At 38.9% G+C, this 10,445-nt stretch overlaps 1 protein-coding gene across 2 annotated transcripts; it reads right to left on the bottom strand.

Annotated features, from left to right (window-relative positions):
• Nucleotides 1–4,109: 4,109 nt before the first annotated feature.
• On the bottom strand, nucleotides 4,110–8,147 carry RB195_015542 (uncharacterized protein; the record flags this gene model as incomplete). 2 transcript variants are annotated; one of them, XM_064206299.1, is made up of 7 exons in its annotated part: nucleotides 4,110–4,376; nucleotides 4,480–4,608; nucleotides 6,164–6,289; nucleotides 6,404–6,600; nucleotides 7,097–7,193; nucleotides 7,821–7,889; nucleotides 7,950–8,147. In XM_064206299.1, 7 exons carry the CDS (start codon nucleotides 8,145–8,147, stop codon nucleotides 4,110–4,112), a joined length of 1,083 nt encoding a protein of 360 aa, XP_064062180.1. The 2 variants fall into 2 exon arrangements, with proteins under 2 accessions (XP_064062180.1, XP_064062181.1); XM_064206300.1 differs by lacking the exon at nucleotides 7,097–7,193 and adding an exon at nucleotides 6,029–6,093 and having other exon boundaries at nucleotides 6,157–6,289; nucleotides 6,404–6,535.
• Between the last annotated feature and the right edge of the window lie 2,298 nt (nucleotides 8,148–10,445).

Here is a 10,445-nt window from a genome sequence, read left to right as displayed (position 1 = left end):
TCCTAACTTACACTTGCAGATAATTTAAAAGCTGGGAGATTCAGCAGTAGATTCCTAGAATCCGATAATTGATCTCGTCTTCACAATGATGATCGAATGATGTCCAGATCTGAAGTTGAATGGCCTCAAGTGAGGTTCAGGTTACGAAGAGGGTACTTAATTTTTAGTGATAGGAACCCTGAAATAAGATGTACGAAATGGAATGTGAACTGCTACGCCTACGGAGACGTACATAACTGACTCATAGGATAAAACATGCAAATTATCTGCCCGAAATCTTTGAAACATCGAAATGCTACGCGGATTTCTAGCCTTACACAATCGACGCAGCCCATTTTAGCCTGATTTTGAAGACGCAATTATGCGCCTGGTGAAAAGAAGCTCGTCAAAAAAACAACGTCAAAAAAAAACAGAACAAAGTGTGATGGAGGGGGGAGTGGGGTTGGTAAGAGGGCTGAGTGCGACTGCACGTCCACTGGTTCGAAACCTTCCTAGAGATACCAAGGATTTTCACATCTCTGCGGATGATAAATTGCTACCAGACTTGTACCAAAAACAAAAAATGTTTATATGTCTACCTTCCCCTTTTCCCTCCAATCATTACATAGGAAAATATGCGTTTATAAAATCACAACGATTCCAAATTCCAGTCAAATACGTTAGCGGATCCCAAGCGGATTGATTAACGCCATAGACTTACTCCTTTTTTAGTGACAACTACACTCAGAAACACACACAATTACAGTAACCCAGTATGTTTCGTTGCATTTGTTTACCGTCATATGGTATAATAACACAACAACGAAAGAAAAAAAGGACAGATGGATGAGATGAACGCGCGCTTGGCGAGAATCCATTGCGGGATGTTGGCTATTTGCCATCGCAAGTATGAGGGAGGGAAGTGATGTGTCACTGATCATCTTTTACATTATTTATTACGGTCCTTTAACGGATATTTGATTTATCTGCGGTCTTTGCCGTTGGTAGTAAGATGGATTTTTTTGAATTCGTTAAGAGTAACGTTTAAGAGTGTGCGTACACTCGGACACATCCGAAGATTTGTGGTACCGGTTGTGCTTAATATTTATTTATCCTCCACTATAAGAAACTCACTCATTGATTAACTTACGAGGACGAGTTTTACTGCTGAATCGATCGATAATGATTCAGTACCTTCGTCGGGCAATTGGGGAAGACACACACACACACACACACAAATTCCTTTGACTTTTCAATATACTGATTATAATGGCTGATTATAAAAATATAATCGATAAAATATCAAGTTAAATAAAATGTAAACGTAATAAAAATAAATAAAACAAAACTATAATAAAATATAATTAAAATATAATAACCAAGTATGACGGAAATATGTAATGACTATGACCTTATTTTTTTTTTAAATTTTCCATCATCTAGCAAATATTTTTTAGAAGCGATAGCAATTTTTATGGAGACTGAAGAAATTCGTACTGAACTATTGATAAAGGTTTACAGTAGCAATAGTACATCCAGAAATTCAGTCCTAAAACCCACAGGTATATTTAAAATCTTGTCCACATTCAGGAGACCTTCAGGAGAGAAAACGAATTTATAGTTCTTAACATTACCGTAAGGCGATGCTCTCAGATTATTAATAAAGGTTGTAGATTTTAAAATACGTAGCTCCCGGCAACATGAAGAAAAGCTTTTTTCTATTCGATTGTTTTGAGAAATTTGTAGGTAACATTCGAAAGAAGCTATTACCGTTGGTGAAATCCATGAAATGCTCCTAGAGTACTTTTTTATCTACAACCAGTAACTATTGTGGCAGTTTCTGTTTTGAGGAGGAAAATAGGGCGACAGAAACGGAATTAAACTGTTTCAATTTTAAAAAAAAGCGAGGGCAGATCGAAACTAGGCAGTTTTACCGTATTCTGCCATAAGAGTCTCCCATTCTGCCCTAGTCGGGTTAGTGGACCTGATGAACATGACCTTAAAGATTTGAGACATTTGAGGTTACGAAGGGGAAGATTACGTTCGGAGAAGGGTTAACATTTTGACTTGAGTTGATCAGTGCAAAAAAAAACTTTTTTTTTCACAGCTTTGCGGTACTGTCGCCAAAATCTCAGCTCATGTTTATTTGTGAATCAAATTGGACTTGGAAAATTGTCTCCTGATGAACATGACCTTAAAGATTTGAGACATTTGAGGTTACGAATTGAGAGGTGATGATTTAATTGATGATGTCGAGTAAATTAGCACCTAGCTAATGGAAGGTATTGTAGGGGGGCGCGCGAAATATTAGACGGGTCAGTGCGTTCACGCAATCCGTACCATCTGTATGGTGGTTACCGCCGCTGATTTTATGAGTAGGGGGGATTTTTTGAAAAATACTCTAGGAAGAGAGACGAGCTATTTTCTTTGCATTCGCTTGTATAAGAGACCACTTCAAGCAAATAAAAATAAAAAGCCGATAAAGTCTTTAAAGTAACTGACTCTTCTTATTTTAACTTAACCTATATAACCTATATAAATTCGGAAAGTCTTATAAACTACGAACTATCTGGCACTCTCTCCCTATTGAATAAGTTATTCTCCTTTTTTCCCTTAATTCCTTTTATTTCACAAATTTTACCTTCTTAATTCCTTCCTTTTCAGTTTTCCCATCTAAATGAAGTTTGCCTGCAGTCAAAACTGCTATTATGATTTCTCAGACGTAGTCTCATAAAGTCTGGAATGTTTTTTGTGCATGTTCCATCTAAAACAATGGAACTTTGCTGGAAAGAAAAACACTAGTGGTTTCACGTTTAGTTAAAGGAATGAATCTGAGGTGGTACGGATTTCAGAAGGATTATCCGTCAACGGGATAGTAGATTATGGAGAGAGGTGTGATTCCGTCCATTTTTTCCTAATTGCCGTAAAAAAATGGCCCGGAAGATGAGGCGCGTGTACAAGGCTGGCGCGCTCCAATCGAACTCCTTGTAGAAAATAGCGCGCCGAAATCATGGACGGAATCACCCCTCTCTCTATAATCTACGATCCCGTGCACGAAAACTCCACTTGAAGTCCGTGCCACTTCAGATTCGTGGAGCCTAGATGCCTTTAATTTAGGTGCTTCTGCTTCATTTTTGCTGCTTTTGTTAAGATTAGTCTCCGTGTAGGTTTAATATAAAACCTTTAAGTTATGTCGAAATGATTTGGAAGAATTTTTCAGTTAGAAACTCAATAGGAAAGAGAGTTCATGACGACGGACCGTAGAAAGGTACTATTAAAATTTGACTTTCAGCTGACTGCCGAAACTATAAAATTCTGGAAGTGCTGGAAAAATTTTACGGACTTCTGAGAAATCTATTGATGACTTTTCTTTTGTCATCACATCGTTGAGTATATACGAATGACGAATGAATGGGTGCGTAAAATGCTATGGAGAGGACATCGGAACTCGGAAAGTGCGAAATGTCGCACTTGAAGACGTTTTGCGTGGCAAAGAGACTCTTTCTTCAAAGGATAAACTTAGTTTTTAGTAAGAATGCACGACAATTCGATGATTCCTCGCACTTTTCGGGAAGCAGTTTTCGAGGTGCTCTCGACTATGCAGTAGGGATAATACTGAATGAAGGTATGGTTCACAATAGCATAAGATAAGCATCCAACCGCTTAAAGGCATCACCCCACGAATCTGAGGTGTTGCAAATTTCAGGTGGAGTATCCGTATACGGGATAATAGATTATGGAGAGGAAGGTGATTCCGTCCATTTATTCCTAATTGCCCTAAAAAACGGCCCTGAAGATACGGCTTCGAGCGTTCTGGCGCATAATTTTCTACAAAGCGGAGCGGACTGGAGCCCGCCAGCCTTGTGCACGCGCCGCACCTTCCTGGCCGTTTTTACGGCAATTAGGAAGAAATGGACGGAATCACCCCCCTCTCCATAATCTACTATGACGTATACAAATACTACTCCTGAAATCTGCACCACCTGAGATTCGTGGGGTGACGCCTTTAACTGTATGTGCCACTGTGATAAAAGTGTTTGAGTGTTATAATTGTTGTCATAAGAAGTGAAATTTAATTCATTTTTGAATTTTTTCATCACAAGAAAATGCGCTTATTGAGCCATAAGCGGTTAGTTCTGAATGGATTTTGCAAACCCGATACGCTTATTGCCAACATCGTAAATGTTACAGTATTCACGAATGAACGGATCGCCAAGAATCCATGACGGGCCAAAACTAGGACTAGGATATCCGAATATCGACACGATACATCGGCCATCTCCGACGTGGACAATAAGGTTTTCTGGTCCAACCACATAGTTCTTCTCGCCGATGGTCAGCTCCAGGCTTGGTGTAGCTTTACAATCCACGAAAAATAATCGTTGTTGCTGATCGAACTAAAACGAACGAAAGAGTTTTTTTTTTGCGATTATCGTTACTTGTTACTTGCTACGTTCAAAATTATTACTCTAAGGTAACATCCCAGAAATATTTCCCTACCTTTCCTCCAGCTTTTCTTGCAATTACGAAAGCGATTGCACTTGGAGCGGCAATTAAAGAGGTACCTGTGTCGGAGATCACTTGGAAACTCCTCTTAAGGCTGTAGTCGTCTATTTTCACTTTCGTCATCTAGAAAGAAACCTTTCAAAGTGTTTTTGAAAAGTATTTTATCTGTGTTACTCTGCGTTTTGTTTACATTATGCATCTTTCTTTAAAGGGGCGAGTGTAGCGCAGTCGGTAAGACGTTCTACCCGATCGATCGGGGATTCGAATCCACCTTTTTCGTGCTCACCAACCCTTTCATCCCTCTGGGGTCGATAAATTGGTACCAGACTTGTCTGGGAGGATAAAAACAGTGACTTGGCACACCGGATAGCCCCCGCAAGTCATTGTGAAGGCCAGTTACACGTTCGTGAAGCTCAAACGATTCTGAATTGAAGTGAACGTGGGGGCGCATCCCAATCGCGGAATGATTAATGCCAGAAATTTTATCCTTTCTTTTCCTTTTGAAATTGTACTTGAATTTTCAAAAGAACGCTAGGAAGAAGTGAGGTTTATTTTAGTAGGATTGCAACCATCCAAAGAAGTGCTGTTGATTTAAATCTCAGAGTTTTCTTTCCAAAAGTCCAGAAGTTAAAGAACGTTTTGGGAAAAAAGAAAAGAAGTTCGGCTTCTTTTGAATTTTTCCACCAGGACTGCAACTGCTGGATTATAAATCTAAAAGAAGAGCACCTACATCATAGAAACTTAGCTAAGAAGAACAGTTAGGGTTCTCTTAGTTCATGGTTTCGTATGCGATCTCTTACGGTAAGATAACTTGATCTGTATGGGACATTTGAGAGGATATCTTACGAATGTTTCCAACTTTTCATTTTCCAGGCTCTAATGAAGGCGACGACTTAGCTTTAGCTTTAATAAAGAGTGTTAGATGGAAAAAGTTGTGTCATACCGGCTTTGACTTGGGACATCCAGGCAAAAGTTAGTACAGTTTTAAAACATTTTGGAATCATAGAAATACATTTTGTGAGAAATCGGTAAGAATTCTTCAGGTAACATCAAATTTTTTGAATAAATAGCATGAAATCATTGACTTATGCTCTGGTTCCCTTGTGATTTCGGTTTTCATCTTTATCTTTGTATGAATTTTGTGTGTTCGGGGAAAGAACCTCGATGCAGGTGGTATTATCATCACAGCTCATGAATAGAAAATCTTGCATATTTAACAGTTAGTTGTCCTATCTTTAAACTGACCCGTAATGGACGTTTTAAAAAAACGGAAGAGTGATTCCGTCCATGGCCGTGACCTCAAGACTGGCCAATAACCTTTGTACAAATAAAAATTTTTTTCGTTTTTTTTTTTTTTTTTTTTAAAAATTAAAAAAAAATCCCCCCCCCCCTTTTCCTTTCCTTTTTTTTATTATTCTTTTTTTTTTTTTTTCCCCTCCCCCTTTTTTTTTTTTTGTTTTTTTTAATTTCCCCTTATTGGTTTTTAAAAAAAACCCTCAAACTGCCAGTACGTTGCAGCCGATAGCGGCTGGTATGCACGGACCGGTCCGCAGTTTTCGTCGTCGATTCCACCATAAGTATATACTCCACCGTAAACGTTCTCCCATACTTCAAAAGAGAATTCATTTATTGTTTTCTCCAGCAAAACTGGCTGAAAAATAACACACCGACCTCCTACATTTTTCAAGAATACGGTAAAGATTGGATCGACGAGACCGTCATCAACAGCTTTCAGGAAAGGCGGTGTAACACCGTCAACTGCGATCGACTTGAAGGCCAGGCCAAGAATACCATCAACTGGTTGCTAAATTTTTCTTTCTTTTTTTTTTCTTGAAGAAGAGTGAAACCTATTAGAAGATTGTAGTTAGGAAAATGGTAATTAGGAAAATGTCCATTAATAAAACCATAAAGTACTTACTCGTGCAAAGAATGGAGCCAGAATGGTTGCTTGGCCAAATACAACGCTTTCAACAACAAGCTGTTCTGATTGAGCCGATCCGAAGCGAACTGTATCCATCCCAAGGAATCCAGAGGCCGAACCAGTACCGTACTGAGAGGCAGAATATGAAGGTTGTGTACGCAACTGTGCTACAGGAACCAAGGATAGAAGATCCCCTCAAGTCACGTTTATACTATGAGTGGGAGAATCCCCTTGTCGCGTATTCAAGAGCATTCTCTCGTAGAAGAAAAGGAACGTTTCCAACAAGTTTTACAACTTGGTAGCATTTTTTAAATTATAGAAAATCGTATACAGTTTATAAAGCCACTCTAGTCACCATTCATCATTTTCACTTTTTCCATTTTTTTCTCTTCTATCTTTTTCCCTTTTCTTTTTTCTTCTTTCTTTTTTTTTAGATAGAGAAACCACTGAGGTGTAGAGCTCTAAAATCACATTAAAGAAGCACTAGTTACCCGAATCTCAAATTTACGTCCATCCTTGTGGTAAGTGCTGGATCTATTGGAGTCGAATGAGTTCTTTCCTTCACACGGGTCACGTCCTCTCTCTTGACTACAGCAATTAGGAATGGGACACAAAAACACGCACAGCTCTGCAAGCATCGTTGTAATTATTCTTTTCAAATTTGAGCAAATTCTCTACACAAACAGATACCGTCAGTCGAGCAAACCGTCGAATCACAATCGAGCTTTTCCTTCCCGCATGTTTTATCCGGGATCCAAAGATTAGAAGAGCCGGTATCGAGAACTACCTGAAATTCTTGAAAAAAAAAATGAAACTTTCAGATAGAGAGCGGCAGATGAAGGATTACGGAACTAGAACAATCTTCTAAAATTTTATAATCGTCTTCTAAAAATCAAAATTTTTCTCAAAAATAACGGGAGAAATAACCATAAATTCACCGCAACTTTTGAGGAGCACGAGGATGCTTGAGCCGAACCAGGAGGGTGATTTACAATCATATTCTCACGATTTCAACGCAGTCGTTCTCGACAGCACGCAATTTTCCCAGAATTTCAAGATGTCGCGATGCCGACCTTTCCACAACTCTACTTTGTCTTAGATACCTTGAATTTTTTAAGGGGACATATCAGAAGAATTAGTTTATTCTAACTAATATCAATCGAGTTTAATTTATTCACATTTAGGACTTCGATCTTTTAGGATGATCTAGAGTAAGCCAGCAAAATGAGAACGCTGCAGTAAAATTTTGCGAGTAAAAAGGTTTTTAAAAACCCAGTTTCTGTAAGGAAATCGAAATACGTTTATGGGATAACTTATTTTTTATGGAAATCCCCCTGGATCAACTCGTAATCTTTTGGAATTGCTCTGAAGAGTAATTTCGGAACAAACACATTCACAGCGCTCTACGACCTACCTTAAACTGTTGTTCGGGTGTTCCAATTGTGATGTTCCCGATGTACTCCATGTCGTCATAATCTTTGACCTTAAAAGGAAACTAGCGCTGCATATTTCTTCACGGGAAAAAATTCTCTTTATTCATTACTGGCTGATGTTCAACATTGCCCAGCGCAAACATCTTCGAAGGACGTGCACGTGCAGCTTCTTTCATCTGAACGTGTTTAGCCCAGGTTCCTTCTCGGATCATCTTCGTTCTCATCGATTCCACCCTGATCAACGGTATCTGATGGACGCGAGCCACTGCGGAGCCCACCAACACTAACAATGCTATCGAAATGTGCATTGTACTGGAAACGAAAGGATTTTACTGAACAATTCTAATGCATCCGAAATTTTCACTGAGTCAGAAAATAAAACAAGACCGAGGAGAGTACTTCATAACAGTGCCTTATCACTTAGCCTCGTTCTCTGAGTAATATATGGCTCTTTGAAGTAAACAATGCTCTATTCACTATCAGAAGAGTGCGGATCAAGTGTAACTCAGCGATATCCGAATTGTTTTGCTCGTCCCCGCCATCCTTGCTTATCAAGATAAAGATGAGATCACAGAGGGAAAGGTAGCAGGAACTTTTTATCTACAGAAATAAACTTTTGAACGGTCTGTTTCCCACTACAATTTGCTTCAAAGATAGAGATTTTCGATTTAACATTCTTTTGATTAGTAGCCAGGGTTTCCGACGTAGTTCAAAGGCAAAACATCGGATCCATATCAAAGAGAAACGCCTTCTGTGAATCCAGAACTCAGATGCCTCAGGAGCAACGGAGGTATCAGTTTGCTCAGCAAAGTTATACACTCTAGGGGTGGGCGGAAAATGCATAAAGAAGATTTTATCTTGCGTATGGGTGTAGACGTTCGCCCTGTTTTTATAATTTAATTTTTCAATTTAATTTATAATGTTTTTACCTCATAGTCGCCGTACTATTTCTTTCTCCTCCAATAGCTTCATAACTCGTTATCACCCAAAAGTTTCCTTGTCAGTCAACTGATAACTTCAGTCCTCTTGATCTTATTAACGCCCAGATCCTTACGGGGTATTCAGCGGTGTGGCTGAAAAACCCCCAAATAACAGTCACAGTATTCTCCCCGGTACTCGAAAGAATCCAACATCGAGAATCTCCCCGAAAACTACCTTCAAAAAAATGGCAGCATTTGGTTATTTAACGACAAATTATGCTATAATTGTTATAAAACTGCGTTATCTTAAACAAATTCTGCACTTATAATCAATACCAGTCATCTCATCGCAACAAAGTGCTGTGAGTGATTACCTGACTTTTGTGATGAAAACTAAAATTTCTGTAAGGAGTTACCTAAGTGCTACCTGAGTGCTCAGTAATAAATCTCAGTAATGAATTTTCTGCCAAAACTGCAAATATTGGGGTTATACAAAGTATTGACCACAAATATAGCGTTAGCTATTTTAACTCAAAGTGAACGTTGTTTTTGTGACTCATTACAGAATAACTAGGCAATTTTCAACGGCATCGCTATCACCATTTCAGTTGCTTTTCAGTTCCAATAAAAAAAGCATGGTTGTTTTTCTCCACTAACATCACTGGGAAAATTTATTTCGGCTTTCAGAGATATTGTTCTAATAATAGAGTAACTGTATTTCCTTAAAAATAGTATAGTTGAACAGAATGCATGTTATATTCGTGATTTATTGGTGAAATAACCCTTTATGCAGTTGAAAAGTTCGCCTTTCAATGAACCTCGGGATAGTAAGATGTCGTATCGATTTTAAATGAGCTGTATACGAGATTGTCAAAAAATTTTATTGGCTAAGATCTCGGAAAAATTGTCTGCTTTCTGAAATGGGCGAGTTGCGCACCAAACGTGCGCAAGAATCGTTGAAATCGCCTGCTACGGGAACCGAATAGCAGCAGTTGTATTGAGGAGGAATTCAGAATCTAAACGACCAACTCTCCAAACAACTAAACAGATAAACTCTTAGCGTATTTTTTCAACCTACTACACTGAATGTTTACCTTTTTCCAGAGAAGTCTTGTGCTGATAGCTGAGTGATAATAGCGAATGATTCCAATGTCTCTTTCAGATCGGAAGAACTACCCTATACGATATATGGTACGACTTTCCACCTTATCGACAGACACTCGTCTTTGCTATTCATCTCAGGAATTTTGGGTTGGTTCCAAAATGCGTTCACCGATTTTCGAACCAACGTTTCAGATTAGTGCGCCAAAATGTGAACCCTGATTTCAAAATTGGTTCCGTCATGTTTTGCGTTCTGTGGGTGCCTAAATTTGTTCATTTCCTATTCCTTTTCTTTCCATTCATAAGCTCTTTGATGTGATTGTACAGCGATAGCGCCGTTCCACCAATGTATTCGTCGCCACTACTTCTGCAAGAAATCAGGTAGATTACATTACAACGGATCTCAAGCAGTCTCCTGGTTTACCAATGGGACAAATAATGTGACTCATATCGTAGAAGCGACTCTGAACAAACTGATTTTTTAAATTGTTCGGTGGTCGATCGAAACGGAGCTATCTAATTCTGGTCTCCTCAGACACCACCTAATGGCAGTGCTTTTTTCGTGGGAGATGTGAGGTAAACGGA

Source organism: Necator americanus, chromosome V (genome assembly GCF_031761385.1).
Source record: "Necator americanus strain Aroian chromosome V, whole genome shotgun sequence".
NCBI lineage: Eukaryota > Metazoa > Nematoda > Chromadorea > Rhabditida > Ancylostomatidae > Necator > Necator americanus.
Note: the sequence above shows the minus strand (reverse complement) of the source record. Positions and strands in the feature narration are given on the sequence as shown.